We start from the raw sequence: 27863 nt of genomic DNA on the forward strand, positions 1-27863 counted from the left end.
GCTTGCAAGAGTGCCTGTTATAGTACCCAACTTTAAAAAGGGAAACTAAATGTTAGAATTAAAGAGGAATTTTGCTAGTTTGTTCTAGAAGAGATTTAAGTGAGAAGAGGCTAAGAAAAACTGTGGAAGAATATTTGGATTCAGGTCAAATAGGCATTATCAAGTAATACCACTTGGAATAATATTACCTCCATGGAGTTTGAAGACTATTTGAGCAGAACAAATACTCACAAACTGAAATAATTATCATGCCATGCCTTGAACACATTCAGTGTTGGAATACTCACTACCTGCTCTGGCAATGCATTCCACTCATTCACCACTCACAAAAAACACTTTTTCACCACTTTATTTGCATGGCTTTTGTAGAGTTTCCAGGAATGACCTCCTATCTGCCAAGTTCTGAAGACAATCCTCCAATGTTTTTCTAACACCAATATAGCCAGGTGACTAGATCTGTGCACAGAAATCCAAATGAAGTGTAATTAGCAACTTATAAATGGAACTATCACCGCCTTATCTACATATGTCTGTGTATTTCACATTATAGCAGCAATTTTTTGTGAAACCCTTACAACTTGCATGATGTGTCCCCCTGAACTTCAGTTCCCTATCCACCAAGATGCCAGGTTCCTTGTTTCCTCCACCTCCTGAAGCAAAGTTTCCTCCAATGTGGTAAATCTCATTCCATCTTCTCTGGCCAAATATAACTTTACACTTAACAAATTAAAATGATATCCCATCCCCATTTTTCAGCTCAAAACACCAACCTATTCAACTTCTCTTGTAATAATAAATCAGAATTTCCAGACATTTCTTCCTAATTTAGCATAATTAGCAAACAACTGAATATCTCCTTTTACGCTGTAAACTATATCATTGATATATAAATTAAACAACAGTGGTCTCAGAACAGAACCCTATGGCACCTCATCACCTTCCTTTTTTGAGATATTGCACCTCCAACATAACTTACTGGCTCCTATTAGTCAACCACTTTATTCCCATGACTTTTGTAGAGTTTACAGGGATGACCCCCTCCTATCTGCCAAGTTCTGAAGACCACATGCCCTCAATCTGCCCTTATGCTCAGTATTCCAGAGGCAATCTTATTCATCTCCTCTCTCTCTCTCCAATGTTTCCCTATCACCAATATAGGCAGGTGACCAGATCTGTGCACAGAAATCCAAATGGGGGCCTAATTAGCACCTTATAAATGAAACTATCACCTCCTTATCTGCTCATGTCAGTGTATTTCACATTACGGCAGCAATTTTTTGTGAAACCCTTAAACTTTTGTGATAGCCTTGTAATAACCAAGCTACCAAATGAGAATAAGGAGAATCCAAGTCAGTGACTTGGATTCTCCTTATGCAGTGTCAAATGCTAGACTTCTGAGGAACAACCAAGTTAAGGGCACTCCCAGCTCTTTTCCACATTTCCTTAATACATGGTGATACCTCATCAAATCCTACAGCTTTATCAACATCAAGGTTACTTAATATTCTAAACACTTCCTATTCTTGAACTATCAGTTTTCTGCCCTCCTTCCTATTGCTGTTCAACACTACTCTTAGCCCACCCTACATGAAATACACTAATGAAATACTCATTAAAAATTTCCACCAAATCTTCAGCAGATGGGACTCATGTTCCATCACCAGTAACTAAAGTCAGTCTTTGATATTTGTCCTTTCTTTTACTAAAAACATAACAATAGAATTCTTCTTTACTGCTTCAGCCAATCTCTTTTCATATGCTATTTTCTCTTTCCTTTCTACTACACTTATTACCTTATATACTTCTCATGCTGTTGATGGGTACCCTGTTCTTTATATTTCCTCCATAACAGCATCTTTCTCAGAAGCCGGCCTGGTTGGCAGAGTGGTAAGCATTCCACTCTCCAGCCAAAAGGCTGCGGGTTCGAATCCCACCATTGGCATGGATGTTTGTGATTGTCGATGAAAATATAGTGGTGGTGTAGTTACAGTTTGTTGTAGTTGATGAATTGAGTGGTGGAGACATAGACTTGTAGAGTAGGTGACCTCCATCGATGAGTCTTTGGACTCCCTGGAGGTGCCACATAATAGTAATAATAATAATAATTCATCCATTTCACTCCTATTTTATTTATCCCTTGAACTTTAGCATGTAATCCAACACATTGACATAAGTAACTGATTCCAGATCAAATCCCTGGTACTACTAATATCTCTCCCTTTCAACTGATCAAGCCACTGCACATCACCAATCTATTTCCTAAATTTATCATTGTCCCCTGTTTTGTAATTCCACACACATATCTCTTGTTCCATGAAGCTCATACCTAGCTAGCCCCTCTCCCCAAATGGTGGCATTATGGCAACATCCTCTATCATTGCTGTATGAGATGATATTATTAAAACTAACAGTCAAGTTCTAAGCGTTGCTTCAACTACATACAGGAATAACATAACTGTCCCTGAGTAGCTCAAAAAATTCAATCTCCTTACTCACACAATATTTCCTGCTTCTAGTCAACACTTCATCTGTCATTGACCAGTCTTATCTGTCTGAACATTTCAGAGTCGTCTCCCTTGCATTCCCTGGCTTGTTGCAATATCCCACTAAATATCTAAAATTTGTGCTAACCTCATCAACCTAACAACCAAATGGTCTCAAAGCCATTATCATTACTGACTCTACAACCGTGTTATAAATAATTATTTTAATTTCCTAATGTTTCAACTTTCATATTAAGGTCATCATCTGGAGTATACACATGTATATACAGAAGCAAGCTAAATTATATTTCACATAGTATGCTGAAGAGACAATGATTTGATAAACGGTTATTCTAGTGGCCTGACCTCTAGTGAAAATAAAATAAAATTACAATAAATAAATGAAATAAAAATAAATTAACTACATCATAGCTATATTCTATTTAAGACAACATCAGAGAAACATTCTTTCATATAGAGTTTTGTTAGAGTAAAAATGATGTCCTAATTTAATATGACAATTATTATATTAGATTTAAGATCCTGGATTACCAATGATCCTATTTATAATTAAGGGAAAAAGGTTAAGGCAGGTAGAATATGTGCCTTCCATATGTTTGGTTTTTTAGACCATCATTATTGTTAAGATTAGAGTGATTGATAAGAATCTCACAGGCCTCCTTAAATTTACGTTCATATCATGTTTTGGTGTGATGTAAACAACAGGTGCTTTTCAAGTCAATTCTATGTAAAGTGTTCAGGACATGATCAGAAATACCAGCTTGACCATAGTTATTATACTTAATGTGTCATTTATGTTCCTTTTTTCTGATATGAATTGTGCATCCTGTTTCTCCTATATAAGGCAAATTACAAGTGCAATGAATACAGTATACTCCAGGGTGGGCCAGCAGAGAGAGCAGATCCTTGGATAAGTTGAGTAAGTTTTTTAAATTTTGCAGGAGGTTTAAAGGTGGCTTTAAGGTTGTATTTTTGTAGTATTCTGTTTAGTTTGTCTGATATCCCTTTAATATATGGAATGGTTACAGTTTTATTTTTAGTCTTGTTTATTTTTGTTTTTAAGTGATGTCTTGTACAGAATTTTGTTGATAGTATTTTGGCTGTAACCATTTTTTAGGAAGATATTGCTGATAACTTTTAATTCATCTTTAATTGTTTGTTCATTGGCAAAATCTTCAAAACTCTGTTTTTTAGTGTATTAATGACCTCTAGTTTTTGTGTTGGATGGTGGTAGGAGTTTTTGTGTATATATTGGTCAGTATGTGTGTAGGTTTCCGGTAATGAAGGAAAGACTGACAGAAGGAAGAAGACGTGTGAAAAGTGTATCTAGAAATGGAAGTGTGTTCTGCTTTTCAATCTCAACTGTGAAGTATATGTGTTTGTGTTGTTTCTTTAGGCAGCTGAGGAAAGTATCTAATGTCTGGTGGTCATGGGGCCAGATAGTGAAAACATCATCAACATATCTAAGCCAGACTTTGGGTTTTAAAGGAGAGGAATCAAGAGCACGTTGCTCAAAACGTTCCATATAAAAGTTAGCAATGGAGCGGGGGGGGAGCTCATGGCTGTGCCTTTTTTTTGTAGGTTTGCCACACAAAATAGCCAGAACATAGTACAGCGCAAAGAATGCTGTGATATCATGAGGGAATCTGTCCTGTAATAGAAGGATTGTATAATTAATTGGGACATTTGTGAAGAGGGTAGAGACATCAAAACTGACTAATAAATAATCTTTTTCCAGTGTGATGTCTTTGATTTTGTTTACAAAAGTGTTGTGTGTTTTTAATAGAGGTTGTTGTAACACAGTTGTAGAGTCCATAATTTGGGTAAAATGAATGCTGATCACTGTGTAACACTAAAGGAAAGCACTATCATTACTGCTTTCTTCAAGTTCCACATTGAGAAGAAAACTGTTCTAAAATCATCAGTAATACCCCACCTCCTCTTTTATCTTTTCTGTCTTTTTAAAAAATGCTATAACCATTACATTCTATTTCCATGAGTATGTCACCCTCTGTTAACCATGTCTCACTGACACCAATAATTTGTGATCTGACTAACTGTGTCATGGACACAAACACTGCACCCTTATTCCTAATACTCCTTGTACTGGTATATACGAATAGTAGCTTTTTTTTCTTCCCTTTTCTTCCAACAATCTGTTACACTATTATTCAAGTGATTTGACTCTGTTGGTCCCATTGAGGTGATTCCTAGTTTCTGTTTTCCTAACCAACTAAACATTCTCCTCCTCTCATCAATGATCTACTGAGCTTCATACTACCGCTCTCAAAATGTAAATCATCTGTAGCAAACAGCTCTCTCCTACCTTCAAATTTATCACACACACCAACAAACTTAAGTCCTCTCTTCGTGCACATTCTAGCCATCATGCTATTAGTGATCATGGCTCTTCTCCTCAGCTCTCTACTATCATGCCTTTGTAACACACAATTCTCCCTCTCACACTCTTTTGCTTCACCGTCTCTAGAAACACTTGCAAATCACACACTATCTCATTCACACTTCCTCGCAAGTCATTTGTTTCAACCAGCACAATCAACTCCTCTGCATGTCCTCTCCTCAGTCATTCTTCCTATTGTTGCTTCTCTCAGACATACTTTTAACACCTGCTTCATTTTCACATCTATCACTACAGAGTCCCTATACAGCACTACATTACTTTCCACTGTTCCACTGTATTCATTCATCTCTGACTCATTCTGCCACCTTCCTTTCAACACCTCAAACTACCTATCTCTTCCCTAAATGTCCTATCTCACTCTGCACATGCCTTAATTCATTCCTCAACCTTACCATTTCTTTTCTAATATTCTCACTTGTATTCATATCTTTCATTCTATCTTCTTTACCATTCTTCATTCGTTCTTCTATCATTCAGCCATCTTTTCTTGTAGATAAGCTTATACATTGGTAACACATGACTATTAAATTATTTCAGGAAATTACAACATAAACTAAATATTAATTAAAAGAAAACTTTAATCAATACTTCCTATATTTGAAATTGGCATCCCTTAACTGCTCCACCAAAGACCAGCCACTTCCCCTAGACCCGGGGTCGGCAACCTTTTGAGTCGGAAGAGTCAAAAATTACAATTTACAAAATTTCAAAGTTTTTAAAGAGCCACAAAATTTTAAAAAGTTTTTAAAGAGCCACAAGATCTTATTGTCTTCAAGGCATTTTTGCACGGCATTCGCTATATCTTCCCCTCTAGTTTGTCCCGAGAGCGGTAGCAATCCTAGAAGTTCTTCTTTTGGACCTTGGGAAGACATATACCTGACAAAAAGGGCAACTTGTGCCGTGTCTTTTATGTCGCAAGACTCATCTATAGCAAGTGATAAGGCAGAAGAAGGTTGAATATCTTCCACCTGCAAATATGTTACATTTGAAGACATTTTAGCTATTTTATCTTGTACTGTTTTAGCGGATATGAGAAGCTGGGCATAATGAAATATAATTTATCAAAAAACATTTTACAACGATATTTCCCAATTAAAAATACCTACCTAAATAAAATAAATAATTCTCTAATAATTTAATTATTAAAATAAATAATTTAGACACGAAACACTGTTTGTCTCACTCTCTCACGTACTGATTGACTATAAGTACATAGTTTCGTCGCATCTGTGGTCGCCTCCCGTGTGCGGTGATCGCCGACTGGCACGAACGGACCTGTCAGAACGTGTTTATCACGGCGCAGTCTGCACATTTTAGTTTTTTTTTTTTAAATTTTGGCAAATATTAGATACTTAGTTTACGAGTAAAGCTGTTATGCCCAGCTATGCCGAAATCAATGAAAATTGCCAAACCTAAACTTCCGAGAGCTTCCGACGGACTGCCGACAGTGACGATGCGTGTCATGGGGGAGGGGTGCGGTGAAAAGCGAGTACAAGTGGCTGAGAGATAGAATCGGTGCCTAATCCTCGTTAATCGATTCAGAACGATTTTAAAATTTTTTTTTTTGATAAAATAAATAATATTTGCGTATGGAACTAAAGAGCCGCAGCTTCACATCCAAAGAGCCGCATGTGGCTCGCGAGCCGCAGGTTGCCGACCCCTGCCCTAGACCTATCTGGAGTATACCAGGTCCCTTGCAGCTGTAAACTGTCCTATTATGGCCAAACAGGCAGGATAGCTAATATCAGGATATCCGAACACAAAAACTACATCTGGTTTCACCAATATAGCCATTCTGGGCTTGTGGACCATGATCTGGATACCTGCCACAGAATACGAGAGCCACTTTACTACACTGCAGCAAATATAAATATGAAAGATTGTTCATAAAATCAGCCTAAGCCCTAAAAAACTTCCCACACCTCAACAAATTTGGGTGCATGAGACTGCTCCACATTTGGGAAGTTTGCATCATGAGAACTTGCCCAACAGCCAAGACAACCCAATTTAGCCCGCTGGGGGGGGGCACCTTTAGGGCTCTAGGAACAATGTTAATTACTCTCTTCGGCCTCATTTGCTCATTGTTAGTGCCTGTGTGCATGTATCGTAGTTTTATGTTCCCATGAAGATGGCAATATAACATTGCCGAAATATAGGAAGTATTGATTAAAGTTTTCTTTTAATTAATACTTAGTATACGTTGTAATTTCCTGAAATAATTTAATAGTCCATCATCTTTTGCATGTTCCTCTGTCTTATTACACTCTGCCTTGTCATTTACCACATTTGCACTACATTCACTACTCTCAATTTTCGCTATATTTGTACTGTTTCATTCATGTGTTGGATCCTACTTCTTCTCAATCTATACTTTGGATCCGACATGATTACTATTACGATGTTCTTAACTGATTGATAAGTTGTAAGTTGATTTCTAATTCAAATATAAAGAAAATTTATATTTAAAGACTGCGCCACTTTATATCTGAATTAGTTCAAGAATTGAAGATAAACCAACTCTCAATTACCCTTCCTTTATATGTTGTTATTATATATACTGGCCGAGTATATTTAACTTACTTAATTTACCTGCTTTAGTTCGAATATTTTATGAACGGTGCAGTAAAAGAGATTCAGGCAAAATACAACCTTGATTAACAAAAACAAGCATTTAATTTTAGAATCACAAATTTTAAACTTAGGTTCAAATCAGTAATTAAGATATCACAAACATTTTAGCTTCTCTGATAAGTTCAATCATACAGACTCAGACAAAGGTAAATCTGTTATCTCTATAATACAGTTTTCTCACAGTTCCTTAAGTTCCAAAATACAATAAAAATTGCAGTAACACCTCTTCACAAACAAACATCTTTAATTTTACACTTCAGCTAATTCTCCGCAATAGTTACTGTTAGTATAGGGAAATTCTAGGATGAAACTCACACACTTCTCTGTATAGGAATATTAACGGTTGGAATAATCTTACCGATAATCTTCTTTCTTCATCAACTTACACACAAACACTTTTTATAACCGTAAACATTTTAATAAATCTTCTAAGCAATAAATGAATTAATCATCAGTCACAATACACATAAACAAACGTTCTTGCATGAAGTACTACTGATCACTCATGAATTAAGGCAATACACAATAATTCCTTATCTTGAGGTTTTATATGCACAGTTGTTCATTCCTCCTGCATTCAAATAATTCTTTAGGCACTATAATTCTAAACACAGCTAACGGTAAACCTCAACTTTACAGCCTCTACTATTCTCTAGTAACTTCGTGCTTTGCTTCAAGGTTCCATATGTCCTTGAAAGGTCGGCGCTGAAATTAAATCTCAACTCAAGTATCACTAGTCTATTTAATAGTCTCTCAGCTGTTTTCCATAGCTATAATTGTTCTTCTACAACTTATTAGCTAACTGCTTCTCGACTAGTAGACTTAAATTAGCTGCTTGAGTGACTTGCCAACTCTCTAATATTGCACTCTGATTTCCCGAATGTTGAATACTCCGATTCCAACCGAATGCCAATCTCTCTCTTTTCCCTCTCTAATCTATATTTTCAGCGTTCTTCCTTTTTATATCCATTCTTCCTGCCTAAATTGTTCTCGTGATCTCTTTAACTAAAACTCTTTTCAATAAACTTTCAACATTCTCCTCACGCACTGTTCCAAACTCGAGCTCGCTCACTTACATATGTCTCCATGACAACAAAACAAAACATAATAAAATTGAGCTATTGCATAATGTTAAACTTCTACAAATAGGAATAATTAGAGAATATTTACATTTCAATTAATGTGCAGTTAAATTATCAAATACAAGTTCTTATAATATTAATATAGTAATAAATAAAATAGCTTAATAATATTTAATACAGTCTTTTCATTATTAATACATATATCTTTGATTAATTAATTAAATATTAGATAAAATTAATGGTAGTTATATTAATATTAAATTGCAAAATAAGTTGTTTACATTAAATAATATTTACAAGTCTAGCCTTTGTGATGGAAGATCATGTTGGATTCTGAAGCAAATAATAATTACTTTAATCTCTATATATTCAGAATCCAACACATGCTACCATCGATTCTTTCCTTCAGCAGATCACTCATTTGGTGCTCTTTTACAGGATCTCTCTCTCTCTCTCTCTTTGCTATCAGATGAGCACTCATTCTTCTTATTGCATTCAGTCATAGAATATAACAAGTTACAGAATATGACAAGTATCTGTATTTAAGTTTTGTAGAAACCTGGAAAAGGCATATGACAAAGTACCAAATAAATGGAACTGTATATTGAGCAATACATAGTCTATATTTGGGTCATAGGTCACCAGGATGAATTGAAAGAGGTATAGTAAGGTGGTGTGAATGTAAAATCAGGTGTGTGAGACAAGAACACTATCTGTATTGTTATTCATCATCTACAAGGTGTGACAATTTAATTCCCAGAATGCACCTATAAAATACTCGTGTTTGGAACTATACATTAGTGGCTACTGTCACCTTCAAAGTAGTCCCCTTGTGCATTTATACACTGGTTTAGAAGGTATTCCCATTTTTGGAAACAGACCTGGAACTCTTTTTCCAGAATACTCGAGTTCCTTTATCACATTATGCTGGATATCAGTGACATCAGAAAACCTTCGTCCTTTTAGCGCAGTCTTTAATTCTGGCAACAGCTATAAATCAGATGACCTAATTCAGTAATTGATTTTTGGCTAGAAACTCTCTCACGATGAGCGCACTATGGCTTGGCGCACTGTCATGATTTCTTTTGAAATCTTTTGCATACCCAATTCTTCAGTTAAAATTACCCTGACTGTTTCTCGATTCATTTGTAAGTCATCAGCCATTAATCGCACACTTATTTGTCTGTCAGACTGTACCAAATCTCACACTCTGTTCACATTCACATCTGTCATTTTTGTTTTTGGCTGCCCACTTCTGGGGGTCATCGCTCACATCTTCTTGCCTGCCTTTGAATCTCTTATGCTACTCAAAGCACTTGACTTTTTTCAGAGCATCCACACCATATGCCACTTTCAACAGCTCCGTTTCAGTAGCAGTTTTGCTGATTTTCACACAAAATTTGATGTTAACAAGGCACTCAAATTTCGATCACACATTTTTATGCCAAAGTTTACATGCAGATCTCTATTGTTTTTGTAATAGCCAACTAGAAAATGGCTCTATTGGCTTGAAGTTTATGCATGTATTAGTTAAAAGATGTACAAAGATGATTACTCACGTGACTCCAACCTAATCACCACACAGGCAGCGACACTACGCAGCCATTCCGGGAATTAAATTGTAACACCTCATATATGGATGTTGACTGAGGATGTTGATTCAAGTCTGCTGATTTCTTTAACTAAACTGCAACAAATTTAGCCTGAAAATAAGCAGTGAGATGGATACATCAACTGCATTCTTCACAGAATCTACAGAACAAATAAAACATTTCAGCTATTTAGGCACAATTTTCAGTGAAAATGGCAAATCAGATAAGAGAATAAGCAAAACTGATATGATGGGGGGAGCTTATGTATCAGAGAGTTGGGATATAGAAATGAAACGATTGGAAACCACAGATATGAGAGTTCTGGGAAAAATTTGTGACATTGACAGGAGATAAATGGTAAAATCTTATTAAAAGTGAATATATTAAGGAACTAACGTGATACTGTTAGCATTCAGGAATGTGTGAGCAGAGCTAATATTGGGTGGTATGGTTACTAAAACAGAATTGGAGAGGAAAAGTTAGCAAAACAAGCATTTGATGCCATCAGCAATAAAAAGACCATGATCTAGTTGGAATGGTATACTTAGAAGTGCCTTCAAAGATAAAAATATAAGATCTGAGAATGGTAGGATCCTGGCAATAATAGCTAATTTGGAGGAAATTGGTGATTAGAAGTTAGTAATCATGTAAACTTAATCATGTATACCACCAAAATATTATTATTATTATTATTATTATGGGGAGTCTAAAGACTCATCGAGGGAGAGTGTGACAACAACACTGAATGATTGAACACCTTCCAACTACTAACCACATTCAAACTTGCTTAACTTTTTGCAAGCCATTAGTAGCAGAGACTCTACCAATCGACCAACCTTATCATGTAATACTAACAAAATATCTTATAGTATCATGTAATGCTATCACAATATCCTTTAGAGCCTCCATAGCTCAGTCGGTATAGAAGAAGCCTTTGGTCAAGAAAGACCTGGGTTCGATTCCTGTCCATGATGTGAGGAACCTTTATCTTTTTTCTTCCAACAAAAGGTGAGTTAGCTGGTCTTATACAAAATTGGAAGGTTTTTCACTCCAAAACTCAGGTTTTTCATCCCTCAGAACAGAAACTGTGTCCCATAAACACACACATGGATCTACAGTCATAAAATACATACTTAATCCCTCATTAGGAGGACTCAATCCAGCCTAATGAGGAAAGGGGGAAAAGCCTATGCAAAATAAAATAATAAAATAATACAATATCTCCTTAGGTGCATAACAGAAATATAATGCTTATGAATTGAAAGTGATCCAGCTGATTCCCACTATTAGCAAAGACCATTATAAAAATCTATCACTATAATAAAATACCAAAAAAGTCATAATCTCTGCTCCATGTGTACAAAGATATCCTAAAAGACATTCATTCTGTCTGTATAGCAAACTATTCATCATAACAAATAAATAATTTTATATGGTCTCTATGAGTTTACTATATTATATATATATATAGAGGGAGTCAAAAGACATCAAACCTAATATTTAAACGTGATATTCAGCTTCACTGTTTACAACTGCAGGTCAAATTAATCCTTTAAAATATATTTCCTGCATATTTTTAGTTTCATGCAGTTTTACAATAGTTTTCGGCATGCAAATTTTCAAGTCTTTGAAAATTGAAGACAATGCTGTAAAAAAGGAAGCAGCTCCATTTTTGGTCAAAAACTATAAAAAAAATTACTGAATAGACCGGTGTAAGAATGAAGCAGCTCCAATAAGTAGTGCAGAGTTATAATGATTATAGTACTTGCACCTTACACCTCTATGACTAATATTAAAGATTTCTTGTAAATATTTCATTGTAATTTTCATAAAACCATGTCGTTTGATATTTTCTGATATATTACCTTAGATTTTATTAGCATATTTTTATGCAATTTGGCACAAAAAGAGGAAGCTCCAAATTTAGAAAGTTTCCAACTCTGAGGAAAAAGGGTTTTATCTTAATAATAGAACTCAAATGTGTAATCATATGTTGGCAAAACTTCACAAGAAACAGCCAAAAATAATTTTTTTGGAATAGTTTTTATTTAATTTCCCAAAGATAATAAAATTGGAGCTGCTACCTTCTTGCTGAAAATTCTTCAATTCAATAGTTGCTATGAAAAACTTGGTACAAAAATCAGCAATAAAAAATAAAAACAAACTACAATAATTCTGCCTGTTATCTGCAGTTGTGCTTTCTGCAGTTTTAGTTACTCATGGTCAAACCCCAGTCTGAAAATATTAAATGAAAAATTCCAGAAATAAACAATTCATGTTTTAAATTGCACGCCATTCTGAGTAGAGTGATGAAATAGTGATGATTCGGACAAGATGTTGCCCAAATCATCCTTTTGTCCAGCGTATCCACCCTATATATGCTACCCACCCATTAGTCACTTTAGCTGTCTTGGTTATCAGATCAACTGTCACAGTATCACAGTGCTTGTGTTCAATTAACCCTTACAGTATTTTACTACATAAAGGCCCCAAAACATAAGACTGCTGACATTTGAATATATGCCAAAGAGGAGCCGTAAAGTGCTTCCTTTAATTAAAAAGGTGAAAGTTCCCGATTTAATAAGAAAAGAAAAAAAAATCATATACTGAGGTTGCTAAGATCTACAGTAAGAATGAATCTTCTGTCCATGAAATTACGAAGAAGGAAAAAGAAATTTTGCTGTTGCATCTCAAACTGCAAAAGTTAAAGCCACCGTGTGTGATAAGTAATTAGTTAAGATGGAAAAGGCATTAAATTTGTGGGTGAAAGATATGAACAGAAAACATGTTCCAACTGATGGCAGCATGTTGTGCCAGAAAGCACTGAGCCTATATGAAGACTTCAGCAAGGGAACCCCTGAAACGAGTGACACCAAGTCATTTACTGCAATTAAGGGATGGTTACACAGATTCAGGAATAGGTTTGGACTGAAAAATATAAAAATTACTGGAGAGGCTGTGCCTGCCAATGAAAAAGCTACTGCCACATTTCCTGCAGAGTTGAAGAAGTTGATTAAAGAGAAAGGATAAAAGGATACCATCCAAAACAATTCTTCAATTGTGATGAAACCAGGCTCTTCTGGAAGAAGATGCCCAATAGAACTTGTATTCATAAAAGTGCAAAGGTGGCATCAGGGCATAAAACATGGAAGGACAGATGTGGCAATGCTGCAAGCCACATGATAAAGCCAGGCATAGCATAAAAAGTGAAGAATCCACATGTTCTCAAAAACAAAAACTCTCTGCCTGTGTTCTGGCATGGATGACAGCCATCTTGTTTATGGAATGGTTCCACCAATGCTTCATTCCAGAAGTGAAATAATACTTGGAATTTAAAGTCCTATTAATAATAACAATAGTCCTATTAATAAATGCATCTGGTCATCCAGAATCTGTTTACTATGAAAATAAAAATGTTGAGGTTATATTTTTACAATCCAGATACAACTTCATTGCTTCAGCCCCTTGACTAAGACATCATTCAGTCTGTCAAGGCAACATACATTTAATCTTGTATTTGACCCACCTTGTATTTGATTGCATTCAATCAGCAATTGAAACAGATCTTAATATGGGCATAATGCAATGCATGAAATCACTCACTATTGCTGACACAATAACATTCATCAAAGCTCGAATGGATGAATTAAAACCAGAAATTGTAAATAGTAGCTGTAGCACAACACCTCTTGGCAGTAACCTGCTGGAAGAACTTATAGAGTGAAGTTGTGAATGATTTTAACAGCTTTGAGAAATACCCAGAGCCAGAAGTCACAGGGGATCAGATCAGGAGAACGAGGCGGAAATGCAGTGAAAAATGCATCGCTAATCACTCTGGCTTTCACAAAATGTTCTTAAAGAACCTCCTGTATGAATCAACCGATGTGTGGAGGGGGGCCCCCACCCTGCATGAAAATGACTGAATTCATTCACAGGAGCTGCTGTAGCTGTGGCACAACACCTCTCAGCAGTAACCGAGCAGGTCACAGGACCTGACTGGTGAATGTTCTCTAAGAACAATGGTCCAATGATAAATGAAGCTGTAAACCTGCACCAGACAGTAACTTTGGGTGAATGCAAAGGAATTTGTTTAGATTGTATGTGGATTTTGCATAGCCGAAACCTAGCAATTGTGGGTATTCACAGCTCTGTTCAGGTGAAAGTGAATCTCATCTCCCCATACAATCATCCATGGATATGCAGCGTCTAACTATACTCGAGCAAGGAATTTTACAGCGAATGTCAGTTGACTTTCAAAGTCCTGCAGGCATAATGTCTGTGTCAGGCTTATCTTGAATAGGTAGAAATGCATAATCTCCTGTAGAATTTTCTAGACAGTTGTGTAAGGACATACGGATGTGCCTTACATCCGTATGTGCGATATATGGATGTGCCTTACAATTTGTCAACAACTGAATGAAGACATGCGTGAAGATTCACACACATCTTCACGATCTTCACTTGAAGCTCCACAATGGCAGCAGATCGTGAATCTTCACGATCTGCTGCCATTGTGGAGCAGACCATGAATAACAGGATTTTTCCTGCAGTGCACATGAATTGATTGGTTTGCAACCTCTGCCAAGTCTAACTTCCAACAATCCTGTTTCTTCAAAATGACTAATCATTCACTGCAGAGCACATGAAGATAGTGAACTTTGTCAACATTTTTCAGGTGATGACAAAATTCAAGGAGTGCAACAACAGGGATTTATGATGTCTCTGGTGGTGAATTTTGGAACCCCCCCCCCTCACACACACACACACAATCAGATATCATTTCTGCATGATGCACAATGTATTCCTGCAAAGTTTTACAGCATTTGGATCACTGGATGGCATTATACAAGGCCTTAAACTGGGATACTTTAATTTCAATCATGCTGTACAATGCTATGCTAAATAAAAAAAATTTACTATAATAAATTATCCAAATGGTCATTATGAGTTTGCTATAGTGAGAGTCAACTGTATTTGTCATCTGATTTATGTGTAGTACCCAGTTGTGTCTACTTTTATTTATTTCTTCTCCTGATTTTACTTTTAATTCTTAAGTATACAGCCATTTTTTAACATATCCTCATAGTCAAATAATGTCTATTTTGCAGTTCTTTTCATTAATTTCATTTCACTTCTTTTTAATCTGGTGCAAAGATTAGAGATGTTAGTGATATTGTTAGAATGCAAAGCAGGAAAATGAAAGCATTAATAGTTTTTGGCAGGTATACAAATGATTTAAAAGATAATAAGTACTAAATGTGACAGGTCATGATGTTACTGGAAGAAGTGAAAAGGAGAGAGAGAGAGAGAGACTTTCTAAACCAAAGTACGATAAGTGAGGAGAAGGCCATGAATGAAAATGAGTCAATGCACAGGAGAGAGAGAGAGAGCATGCAATTTTTAATGAATTTAATAGATGAAAGGACCAATGTGTATATGACTGATGGATTATACTTGATATATATTTAGATGCCTGGGGAAAGTTTTTTCAGTGAAAGAACAGGAATAAAAACACTAACTAGTTGTGTACAAGACAGTCTTCAAACTAATTTTAAGTTATGGGTTTGAGAACTGGATTAAAAAAAAGATTGTTCTGTGAAAAATTAAAGGAGTGAACAGATGGCATCAATGGTAGAATCATATTAAAAATGAGGATATTAGGAAGTAACTTGACCTTGTTAGCATTCAGGAAAATGTGAGAGAAGAGCTAATCTAAGGCTATGGCTGGTCACTTAAACAAAATGAGAGAGGAAAGGTTAGAAAATCAAGCATTTTTGCCAAGATACCACAAAAAAGACCCAAGGGAGACCAAGATCTCAGTGCAATGATACAGAAGAAAGTGTCAAAGAAGACTGAAATATAGGATCTGACAATTTGGAGTCCTGAGATATAACAGATTAATTTGGAGAAAAGTTGTCAATAGGAAGCTGGTATTGATGTAAACTTATCATATAGTAATGCTATCATGCCCTCAGGTAACATATCAGAAATTTGATCATAATATGAACAGAAGTGACAAATCAGAGACTAGGGCTATTGTAAGAAAACAGATGATGGCAAATGTGAGACGGCACCCATGAAGTGAGTAAGTGAGTGATTAAAAAAAAAATGTGAATGCAGTTTTTGGGTCTCAGATATGAATGAAAAAGTTCTAAAAATCTCACAATCATTTTACTTATTATGATCATGTTTTACAGTTTTATACATACTGAATGTAAATTTAACAAAGTGGAAATAATTAAAGATAATCGAAAAGTATATATGTAATTTTTTCAGCATTAATAATCCAGTTATATGCTTACTATTACCAGAACTATGATGTCGTTAAGCAGTGGCAACATAAAAAAAACTTAAATGCATTTAAACAGTTCAATTTGCTTATTGTATGTTTTAATCCTTATGGAATAACACATAAATGATGTACACTGTACACAGAAATGGTGCAGCAATTTGCAGATGATGGAAAATTAGAAAGAGCAATGTAGAGTGAAGTAGACCTTGCAGGATGACCTTATAGATTGCATGAATGGGCAGGTAAGTGGAACTGTCAGTTCAATGTTGCAAAGCATAAGGTTTTGAAATTTGGTAAGCAATGATGGGATGCAAAGTATACACTTGGTGGGGAAACTTAAAGGGGGTAGAGGAAATGAGAGATCTGGGAGTCGTGGTGGACAAAGACCTGAAATTCAAGGGCCACATTGCACAAGTTGTGAAGACATCACATCAGATAATGGCAATGATGTGGAGGACCCTGACATGCAGAAATAAAGAAATTATGATGCCATTGTATAAGGCCCTGATCTGACTTATATGGATTATTGTGCACAGATTTGATCGCCAGGTTTTCATGGTGACAAGGATATGTTGGAAAGGATCCAGAGAAGATTCATAAAGGTTTTCAGTGGTCTTTTGAATGTGGAATATGAGGACAGATTGAGAATGTAAATTGCAAAGCCTCATGAATAGGAGGACGATGGGAGGGGATATGATTAAGACATATAAGCTAGTCAGGGGTTGTTATCAGATTGAAATGGAAGGGATTTTTCATAGAAAGAGAGGGGAGTAGAACAAGAGGCAATCACTGGAAACTGTATAAAGAGGGTGTGAGCAGAGGAGTGAGAAGAAGGTTTCTTGCATGAAGAGTGGTTGGTGAGTGAATTGCTTGAGTGTGGTGTGAATGTAGACACATTGAATTATTTTAAGGAACGATTGGATGAGCATTGTGTGCAATAGCGTGTATCTCCCACGATGAGTCTCTGACTCCATGGAGATCAGATGTTAATAATAATAATATATTATTATTTTACTCCACAACTGATTTTTAATATATAGGTTGGATATACACTATTTGGAAAAAAGTCACCACACACACACACACACACACACACACACACACACACACACACACACCTATACATACCATTTGACTACACAAGTAGCCAAAAGGTATCACAACTTATTAAAATACTCTGGATTAGAGATAGATGTTTAAAGTTTTTCCACTTGGTTATATTATAAATTAAAAATGCCAAGAAATTATACTCTTGGAAGTTACTTCATGCGTAAGCTTTTTTTGCTTACAGTTGGATAAAGAATGAAACCAAGAATATAATTTCTTGGCATCTTTAATTTATAATATAACCAAATGGAAAACCTTTCAACGTCTATCTCTAATCCAAAGTATATTTAATAATAAGGTGTGACACCTTTTTTCTAATTCTATATGGAAATCTAACTTCTGCATTAATTCAACCTTGGCATCACTTCTGGGTCTTGCTCCCACTAAAGAGACCTGAATAAAATTTGAAACCAGTCTGGGTAGTGACCCTTCCCCATAAGCATAGCATTATACATGTCTGTAAGGATGTTTGCATTGCATTATGGATACTCAGGCAATTGATGTGAAGTCATTAGCCTCTATACACGAGTTGCACTGTCGTGAAGTTAATTCATGCACAAACTTTGTTTGCTTACACTTGGATAAAGAATAAAACCAAGAATATAATTTCTTGGCATCTTTAATTATGCAATAACTACACACGAACAACCCCAAATCAACGGCATGAGCAATTTCCCTGAGTAGAGTTCCATCAATATGGTGAACAGCTGGTAATCTTTTCACTGCAAAACCTTACACTTTGCCACATTAAATTCAGATTAATTCTCCTTTGCTCATATTATCAGTGTATTAAAATCATCCTATAAAATATCAACATCATCTTTATTGACTATTGCTCTATTAATTTTGCATCATTTGCAAACAGCTAAAATGTACCCTCATATTATTTCTATATATCACTTATGTACAAATTAAATAGCAGTGGCCCAAATACAGAGCCATGTGGCATCACATCACTAGTCACAGGTCCTCTGCAGGACTCTGCTCCTGAATAAACTACTGACTGGTATCTTATTCACATACCAACTTCATGTCCACATCCATTTGCTGTAATTTATGTATTAGAATTCCATGTAGTATCCTGTCAAATGCGGTATCCTCTGTTAACCATTACATTTATCCGACTCAGCTGTCATTTTATTATAAAAAGTAAATTACTGAAGCATGACCTACCCTTCACAAAACCATACTGCCATCCATACAGTTTCCCAATCCTATCCACCCATTTCTGAATTTTGTTGTTTTTAACTAACTTTTCCAATACTTTGAACACCACTCCTGAAATGCTAATTGTCAATAATTTGCTACTTCTCTCTTGGAATCTCCTTCATGCAATGGGATTATTCCCCCCTCTCTCTCTCTCTCTCTCTCTTTGGACTTTACCAGAACCAAGACTCAGATTAAACAACCTAGTCAAAGCACTACCAATTCCCTAGCACATTCTCATAATTGCACAAGCTGATATCCTATCCAAAACCATAGCTGTATTCACATCAAGATTCTGTACTGAAACTTTCTCTACTCCCTAATTCCATCCGTATGATACACCCTTGCAAAGTGATCCCTCAATAATTAAATTATTTTGTCTGCTTCAGTCATCTCCCTACCATTTGCATTAATCAAAATTATTCTACACTCTTTCCTTTATTTGCCACATACAGAAAAAATTCTTTTGAACTACTCTTGACTCGATTGGTTAATCTCCTCTCATACTCCAATTTTGCCTTCCTTACACTAGTCACTCTTCTGACCTGTGCTTTATACTACTCATGGGCTTCTCATCACCTTTCTCTTTGAATGTCCTTCATGTGCTTCTCTTTCATTGTAACTGTGGCTTAATGCAACAACTAATCCATTTAATTCCCAATTTATTAATTCTCTTAACTTTTAGTATGCAGTCTGCTACCTGTTCCCTCAAACATCATTTTACCACTTCCCATGGACTACTAGCATCTTTCCCCTCAAGTATATCCTCCCATGGTACCACTCTAAGATTTTCTAAGTTTCTCATAGTTTCCAGCTCTGCAATTCCACTGAGATGGAAACGATGGAAAGCTGCCCAGATCAAAATTGAATGATCACTCTCACATGATTAATGACAATATATCCATCTTAGTTGCATGCGAATCCTCAGATTTAATCACACGGTCCAGCACTCTCGATTCCCTCTTCCATTACATGCTGCCTTAGGTAATTGTTTCTAAAAAGCTATATAAATTTGATTTCCTTCTGCCCATATGACTTTTCCTCCTTTCAATCTATATCCCCATAATTAAAGTCACTTATGATAAATACTCACTCTAGACTTATTGAGTTTATTGGTTGATACATCATCCCTTGCATTTCCTGACTTACAGCAGCAGTCCTGTTATCCTGTATCTCAAATCAAACAGTCTCAAATGTACTGCTTTCCATCTTACTGACTTCCTGTTGTACTCCCACTCTTTTAAGCTGCAATACATCTGGTATCATCAGTAATACCCCTCCCACCATTCCTATTTGCTCTATCCACCCTAAAAATACTACAACCTTCACATCCTATACCAATAATTATATCATCCTCAGTCAGCCAAGTCTTACTAATACCAATTACTTTTGGCCAATAAGAACTAAATAATGCCAAAAATTCCTCCTTGCTCCTAATACTTTTGGCATTAGTATACATAAATGATATAATTCTCATAAGCCCATAATCAAAGCTTTTTTTCTGGAAAAAAAGGTGCCGGTACTCATCATGAATATACCCTCATCGTCTCTAGATCGCTTCTTTCTTCTGGTATCAACTGCAGAATGATGACCTCGGAGCAGCCGTGAGTCCCATATTTGCTAGGGTTGAATTGAGTGAGAGGAGGTCCTACTATCCTGATGAACATCAGTGCAGAAGTTGTCCGTACAAGCAGAGATGACCTAAATGAAGTTATTGTAAAATTCATCCGAGAGAAACTCCTTACACATTCACTGGAAGATATTGCAATTATGCCCAAAGTGTGCATAGGAAGTAATATGTCTGGGACTTTATTTTCTTGAAGGTATTCACAGAAACCACGAACTGCTTCTGTTTCATTTAAGTGAAATTTGTGCTAACTTTTTAATTTCAGCTTCACCAAATGTCAGATACTTCCCAGGATTTTCTGGCCAATACTTGGAATCTAAAATCTTAGCACATTCAGGCAAATCAGCATCATCTCCTTCAAGCAGATGCTTTCCAACAGCTTCTTTCAGACTTTTATAGAAAGCAGGTGAACTTATTGCAGGACTATGCCTTTCATTTTTGTGGGGCTCAATCCCTTTGAACTTCATGTTCTTCTGACTTCGAAGAGAAATAGCATAGTAAGGAACGGGATTTTCAATTCTTTCTTCAAAAAGTTGAACTGTATTCTTTATCTTCCTGTCTGCTTTGTACAAGTCAAGATTTCTCTCTTGTAAATCTAGACTTAGATCACTAAGTTTTTGGAAAGCATCACATATAAGGCCCAATTCAAGAACAAACTTGCATGACGTTATTTTTCTTAAAAGGCCTTCATAAAGAAAGCGATCTGTTTTGCTTCTTCTGCCTACAGAAAGTGATGGACGAGAACTTCAAAGTCTTGCCACACTGCAGAAACAGTGGGAAAGTTAGATACAACACAGTGGGTGCTTAAAATTCTGCCAATTTTAAGCACTCACTTAAAATCGGCAGAATTTTCAGCGAGTTTTAAGAAGTTCAACTTTTAAGAAGCTCAATTTTAAGATGTTGAAGTTCTAGAGTCGCTGCACATTCCTGTAGTTCCCTAGCATTCTTAGGTGAAGCATGATAGGTCACAAAGTTTTCCATGAAAACTCTTAAAGCGATTCACTCCTGGCACATTGTTCACTGTGTCACTAACAGACAATTCAAGGCAATGGCTAGCACAATGCCAGAAAATAACACTAGGAAACTTCTCTTGCATTAGCCTCCTTACACCATACACACACCAAAGAACAATGGCTGCACCATCACTAGTTACAGACAATAAACACTCCTTTAACTAATCTTCCGATAATCCTAAACACTCAAGATGACTAAATAAAGAGTTTAGAATTCCTCTAGCAGTTACATCTGATAATTCAATAAAATCTAGGAAAAGACTCACAGGAGCTATAATAAATTTAGTTTAATCTTTTATCCAAGTGTGTGCAAACAAAGTTTGTGCCTGAAAGTATCTTCAGGACTGGGGTAAAGTGGTACAACACCGGTCGACTCCTTGCAAAGGTAGAGCAAGCTACCAACACTCCTATCTCAGTATCTTCCATAATGCAAAACACATCTCCTTGCGGATATGTATAATAATGTTATGCATTAAGGGAAGGGCCACTACCCAGACTAGTTTCGACCTTTATTGAGGTCTCTTCAGTTGGAGGCAGACCCAAGTGGAGATACCAAGGCAGAAGTATTAGCAAGGTTATCTCCTCCTATAGGAGCCGCCAAACGGTGTGCCACCTTTTTATTAAATTACTCTGGATTTAGAGAAAGATGTTGAAAGTTTATTTTTTGCTTGGTCAGACTATAATAAATTTAGTTTAATCCTTTATCCAAGTGTGTGCAAACAAAGTTTGCGCCTGAAAATATCTTCAGAACTGGGGTAAAGTGGTACAACACCGGGCAACTCCTTGAAAAGGTGGAGCAAGCTACCAACACTCCTATCTCAGTATCTCCCATAATGCAAAACACATCTCCTTACAGATATATCTAATGTTATGCATTAAGGGAAGGGCCACTACCCAGACTAGATTCAACCTTTATTGAGGTCTGTTAAGTGGGAGCCAGGCCCAAGTGGAGATACCAGGCAGAAGCATTAGCAGGTCATCTCCTCCTATAGGAGCCGCCAAACGGTGTGCCAACTTTTTATCTGGGTAGTGGCCCTTCCCTTAATGCATAACATTATACATATCCACAAGGAGATGTGTTTTGCATTATGGAAGATACTGAGATAGGAGTGTTGGTAGCTTGCTCCACCTTTGCAAGGAGTCGCCCGGTGTTGTACCACTTTACCCCAGTCCTGAAGATACTTTCAGGCGCAAACTTTGTTTGCACACACTTGGATAAAGGATTAAACTAAATTTATTATAGTCTGACCAAGTGAAAAATAAACTTTCAACTCACAGGAGCTGAAAGTTCAGGAAGAACTATATGAACGATAACAATCAATGTTGTTGTGTTACTCACAGTTGTCGATTCACCAATAAGTAACGATATTTTGTTCTTGGAGTTCACTATATTGTCTATTAATGTTTTTCTCATTTCATCTGCAATATGGCTCACAATGTTAATGCAACATTTGTAGAATGAAGAATATATCCTATGTCTAGGCCATTAAGTTCCTGTAAATTTATTTCGTCTTCAAAGTTGTTATGTTATATGATTGATTTCTCCTCGCAACTTTGTAAGCAGTTCGAAACACTTTTCCTGTTACGTCTTTATTATGAGACAAAGTATTTAGGAAAACTTGCTCTAATTTTTTGTTTTTTTGCTTCAGATTTTATTTTTTGGCACGCTTTGGGTGCTGCACTCTCCTTATGATCGTAAATTTCTTTTCTTAATGACACGAACTGTTGTTTGGGAGATTCTCCAAAATGACTGATTTTATCATTTGCTCACTCTGCTGAAATGTTCATTCCCATGTGTTTATCGACAGTAAGACTTCCAACATTCACGACACACTTTACAGCCCAACATTTTATTCTTGACATACAGCCACTCCTTTCTCTTGCAGAAGTCATTTTTCTGAAAAAGAGTCCAACATTCAGGCCAATCATTATAGAATCTGCTTCCTTTTGACCATGTGGATCTTTGGTCTTGGTTTCGTGATCCTCTTCACCAAGTGTATTTTCGATGCTAGTTTTCTGTTTTACAGGATCACAAGTAGATTCAACAATTTCTGCTTCTTCAGCCTTCCTTTTTTTTTTACTCATTGGCATAAAGTAACTACTTATTTTACTCATTTTGAACAATGATTGCACTGATTTAACTTAGATTAATTCAAAACTCACGTGAACACCTGCCTGTTGCAGAGTGAATATAGAACTGATAAACATATTGGAAGCAATCGGAAATGAACAAAACTTCCTGTTTCCGGTTGCGTACCAACCTATGAAAGAAAGCAAGATACCAACTTATGTGTAATCGAAACTGAAAATTCAATTCGTGAACATAGTACCATCTACAGGAATATTTATACTACATTTTGCTGTCAATAAATTGCAAATTTTTAAAAACTTAAGAAAAAAAGTGCCGTACTCACAATCCATTCTTATCAACTACCTAAGGAACTAAAGTCAGCATTTTCTCCCTAATTGCACACCAATCTGCCTTAGTGGTGCCTTCGTGCACCCTCACTTGCTTCCTTACTAACAACTCTAGTTTCCCTCATTTTGCATATCTAATCCTACTACAGTCAGCAGAATTCCAAACACCAAATCCATTAAAGTGCAAACCACCTGTTGTATAACTAATGCTCCATTTCATCTCACAGATGTTCAGTAGGGTTGAGATCAGGGCTCTGTGGAGGCCAGTCAAGTGTGGTGACATTCATGTCCACAAACCGGACAATTACAGCAGCAGCCTTATGACACATTCTCTTGCTGAAAGAGACAATGGTCAGTTCTGTAGAAATACTTCAAGGTAGGAAGCATAGCACTGTCCAGATGTTCAGAGTTCAATGTTCATGGCACCACAAACAGAGGTCCAAGGTCAAAGCAGGAAATGTGTGACTATAACATCACACTGCCACCTCCAAATTTCATAGTTGGGATTTTGCACTCTGGTAAGAGACATTCGGCAGGCATCTGCCACACCTATTTATCTGCTCAGTAGAGTGTAGCATGATTTGTTGCTCCATAACACTGCTTTCCAAGCTTCTGCATTCCGCTGTACACGCTCCTTGCACTAGTGAAGAACATTGAATGTTGGTTTAAGTAATGTAGGGCTTGCATATTGTGGCCCTACCATGGAAACCCAAGTTGTTCTTAATGCAAATTCATGTTCCAGTTGATGCCCGGAACTCCACATTCAATGTGTTGGCTGATGAATGACAGTTTTTACATATTATCCTTCGGTGCACCATACAGTCACATTCAGTGATTATATATTCAGTTAGATAGTCAGTTTCTTTCTCACAGCCATTTCAAACAGACATAGTTGCAATGACTTGGGAGCATCATATTCCTGCAATTTATATCAGCTATAAACACATGACTCATTACATGGCACAATGTGCCTTGCCCATGGAGATGTCTATTGCTATAAAAGTGATGCAGAGGAGGATATAGATAGCATACACAAATGAGCTCAATGAACCAAGGCTAAGTAATTTTCATGGGCACTTATATAGAGACACACACATTGGAAGGAGGAAAGAGCACATGGGAACAAAATGGAATTTATGAAAGTATTGAAAGATAACTGCTTAAAAAAGCATGTGATGGAAAGGATCTGGAAGAATGCTGGATCTGTGATAGTATAAGAGCAAATGTCCAAAACCAAAGTAACTAAATTTGCCTCCAAGTGAGAAGGGTAATCATGCAGTACTAACTTGGGAGGAAGTGTGGTTAGGAATGTTGAATTTTCAGTTTAGAAAGGATAACATGTAAGAGAGCTGGTGTTCATGACAAACTCAGGAGGCAGCTTGGTGCAGTGTCAAGAAGCTGCAAAGTGATAGCAATGCATGAGAAATGGTCAAAGAATGTTTGAGGAAAGAAGTATCAGACAAAATACTTGCAGTCAGAAGGATAAATCAGATGTGAATTAAATAGATGAATAGTCCTATCAAGCAGGAGCCCAAAAAAGAAAAATGTGTATGGCAAATATGAAGAAAAATGTGATCAGCACCAGCAAAAAAGGGTTAACTACAATGATAAAATCAGATTATGAGAGGAAATCAGCCAAACAGGTATTTTTACTATATGATGAGTAAATGGAAGAATAACTTTAATATTTCTAAGATGTTGTTCAGGCTTTATATTTTTAAACATGGTTATTTTTTGTACTAAATTAGGATTAAGTGTTCTTTTTATTATACTGCTACCTTGTAAAATCTAGAAATTTTTAATTTAATATCCCTTTTATCAATTCAAATAAAAATATTTCTCTATTCTGTTGTTAGTGATTATTTTATCTGACTAAAATTTGTCCATAAAATGCCAATGTTTTTGGTTTTTCAGTGATAAAAAACATTTCATCACTAAAAAAAAAATCATATTTTCATTCTGTAATATTCCTGTGGTGTTTGAACTGCTCTTTATAAATTCTTTTCCATATCTGATATCATCACTTGATCATGAGTAAAGAACAATGCATTTTTTTAATATGTGTGTGAGAGAGAGAGCTCTATGTTTTCAAATTTGTTGATTAAAATTGATTTCACTATATTAATATTTAATTTTTAATTTTTATAATATTGATTGCTTTTGGCAATAAGAACCAACCCTGTCCTACACCTTGGTTTCTATATTGTCTTCCAGATATTTTTCATTTATTTCATTTTCCTTGTATATACTTAATAGTGATTGAAATACAAATATTAAGCATAGTGTATATATCACAGAGTATATTTTTAAAGTTAAAACTGCACAAAGTAGCCTTTAAAATATCAAAAATAAATAAATTAAAAACATTATATTAACCTTATTTAGTGTTTCCAGCAAATGGCAACATGAATCATGATTAAATACTCTATCCAGAAATTGTCTTTTCTTTCTAGCCTCGGTGCCATTATCAAACATGATGCTTCTTTCTCCAATGACAGGCTTATAGAGAGAGAATATGTCAACTAAAAGATGTAATGTAACTCAATTACCAGGATCAATTTTTAATATTTCTTATATATAAATCAAGTTTATGCTGGGTCTGCAATATAATATTAAATAAATAGGCAAACCTCTATTTAAGAAATTTCAAGATATGAACAATTTGTATTTATAAACACTACACAGACTAATAATTTGTGACTCCAAATTCAAGAAGCTATAGGTCAATGTCTGGTCCAGAAAGCCAATTCAAGGCCTCATCCATCACCTTGTGGATATCTCCCCAGGTTACCATGAAATTGGCACCTGGGGAGTCATTCACAATATGAGTGATCATCTGTGCTATGGGGGAAAAGTCACGATAAGGGTGGTCTGACAGTACAGCCTTCATCAGGTTCATTTGTGTAGTAGGTAGCCACATCTACCCTGATCTTGTTCTGATCCTGTTGGCAGATGACTATATCTTCCTAGAAAGAGCAAAACCAGGTTTTGGAGCACAGGAATCTTCAACCAAGAAGCCACTTGTTGGGAGATTGTTGGACCAGTGTTCTCTCCACATGTCAGATGTTGATGGTAAGGCAGCTGAAGAGAGTTCAGAAAGAGTTTCTTGATTTTAGGCGAAAACTAGGTGGATTTTTGAGTCTGGTGCAGGGCAGGAGCAGGTTGCTCATTACTTTATTAAATTCTTTAATCAAGGCTTGTCTTCTCCGTATATTTGGTGGAGCAACGTTAGATAGGACAGGCAGCCAGGGAAGAAGGGTGCTTCTCTGTGTCCCACTAATTATACATATGGTAGAGTTTAGCTGGGTGTCTATAATGTTAATGTGTGCACTTTTTTCCCAGACAGGGACACAGTATTCTGCTGCATAGAATGTGAGGGCTAGTGCAGACAACCTTAGGACTTCTGTACCACAACCCCAGGTTGTTCCAGCAAGCCTTGAAATTATATTATTTCTTGTTTTAATTTTGTTGGACAGGTTGATGATGTGCCTTTTATAGGAAAATGTTAGTCTGATATTTCTTTCCCCATTTTATATCATATTGAACATTCTTCAGTTGCTGAACATAGTCCATGTTAATAGTGTGTGTGTGCATTTCATATGTTTTTTAATAAAAAAAACCCAGATATATGATATGTAAACATGGAAAAAACAAATGGAGATTAGCGATTGTGAAAGTGCTAAAATTGACAAAAAAAAATTACTGATTTCAATAGAAACTAAACTGGACATTGCTTCAAATATTTACATCATGAATTATTTTAACATTTGCAGCAATTTTAAAAGATAAACAAACAAAAAAGTAATCATACTTGCTATGCAAACTTAGTTCAATCCATAGTTATTTGTAAAAAGGAAATGTTAACATCAACAAAATGGAACATTGTTTAACAAAAAATCAGAATAGAAAAGAACCAAAACTTAGTTTCTCTACAGTGCAAAGCCATTAACAGAGAGTTGGTCTGCTGCA

At 36.0% G+C, this 27863-nt stretch overlaps 1 protein-coding gene across 1 annotated transcript in view; it reads right to left on the reverse strand.

The window, feature by feature from the left end:
- LOC150100366 (cytochrome P450 20A1-like) overlaps nucleotides 1-27863 on the reverse strand; it is a 185839-nt gene that overhangs the window by 100408 nt on the left and 57568 nt on the right. Inside the window, exon 4 of the mRNA XM_090402738.1 lies at nucleotides 26271-26416. Within this exon, the coding sequence (XP_090258864.1) occupies nucleotides 26271-26416 (146 nt within the window). The remainder of the gene's footprint in view (nucleotides 1-26270; nucleotides 26417-27863) is intronic.

Source organism: Typopeltis vanoorti, chromosome 13, assembly GCF_054136105.1.
Source record: "Typopeltis vanoorti isolate ZY-2024b chromosome 13, IOZ_Tvanoo_1.0, whole genome shotgun sequence".
In the NCBI taxonomy this organism is placed as follows: Eukaryota; Metazoa; Arthropoda; class Arachnida; order Uropygi; family Thelyphonidae; genus Typopeltis; species Typopeltis vanoorti.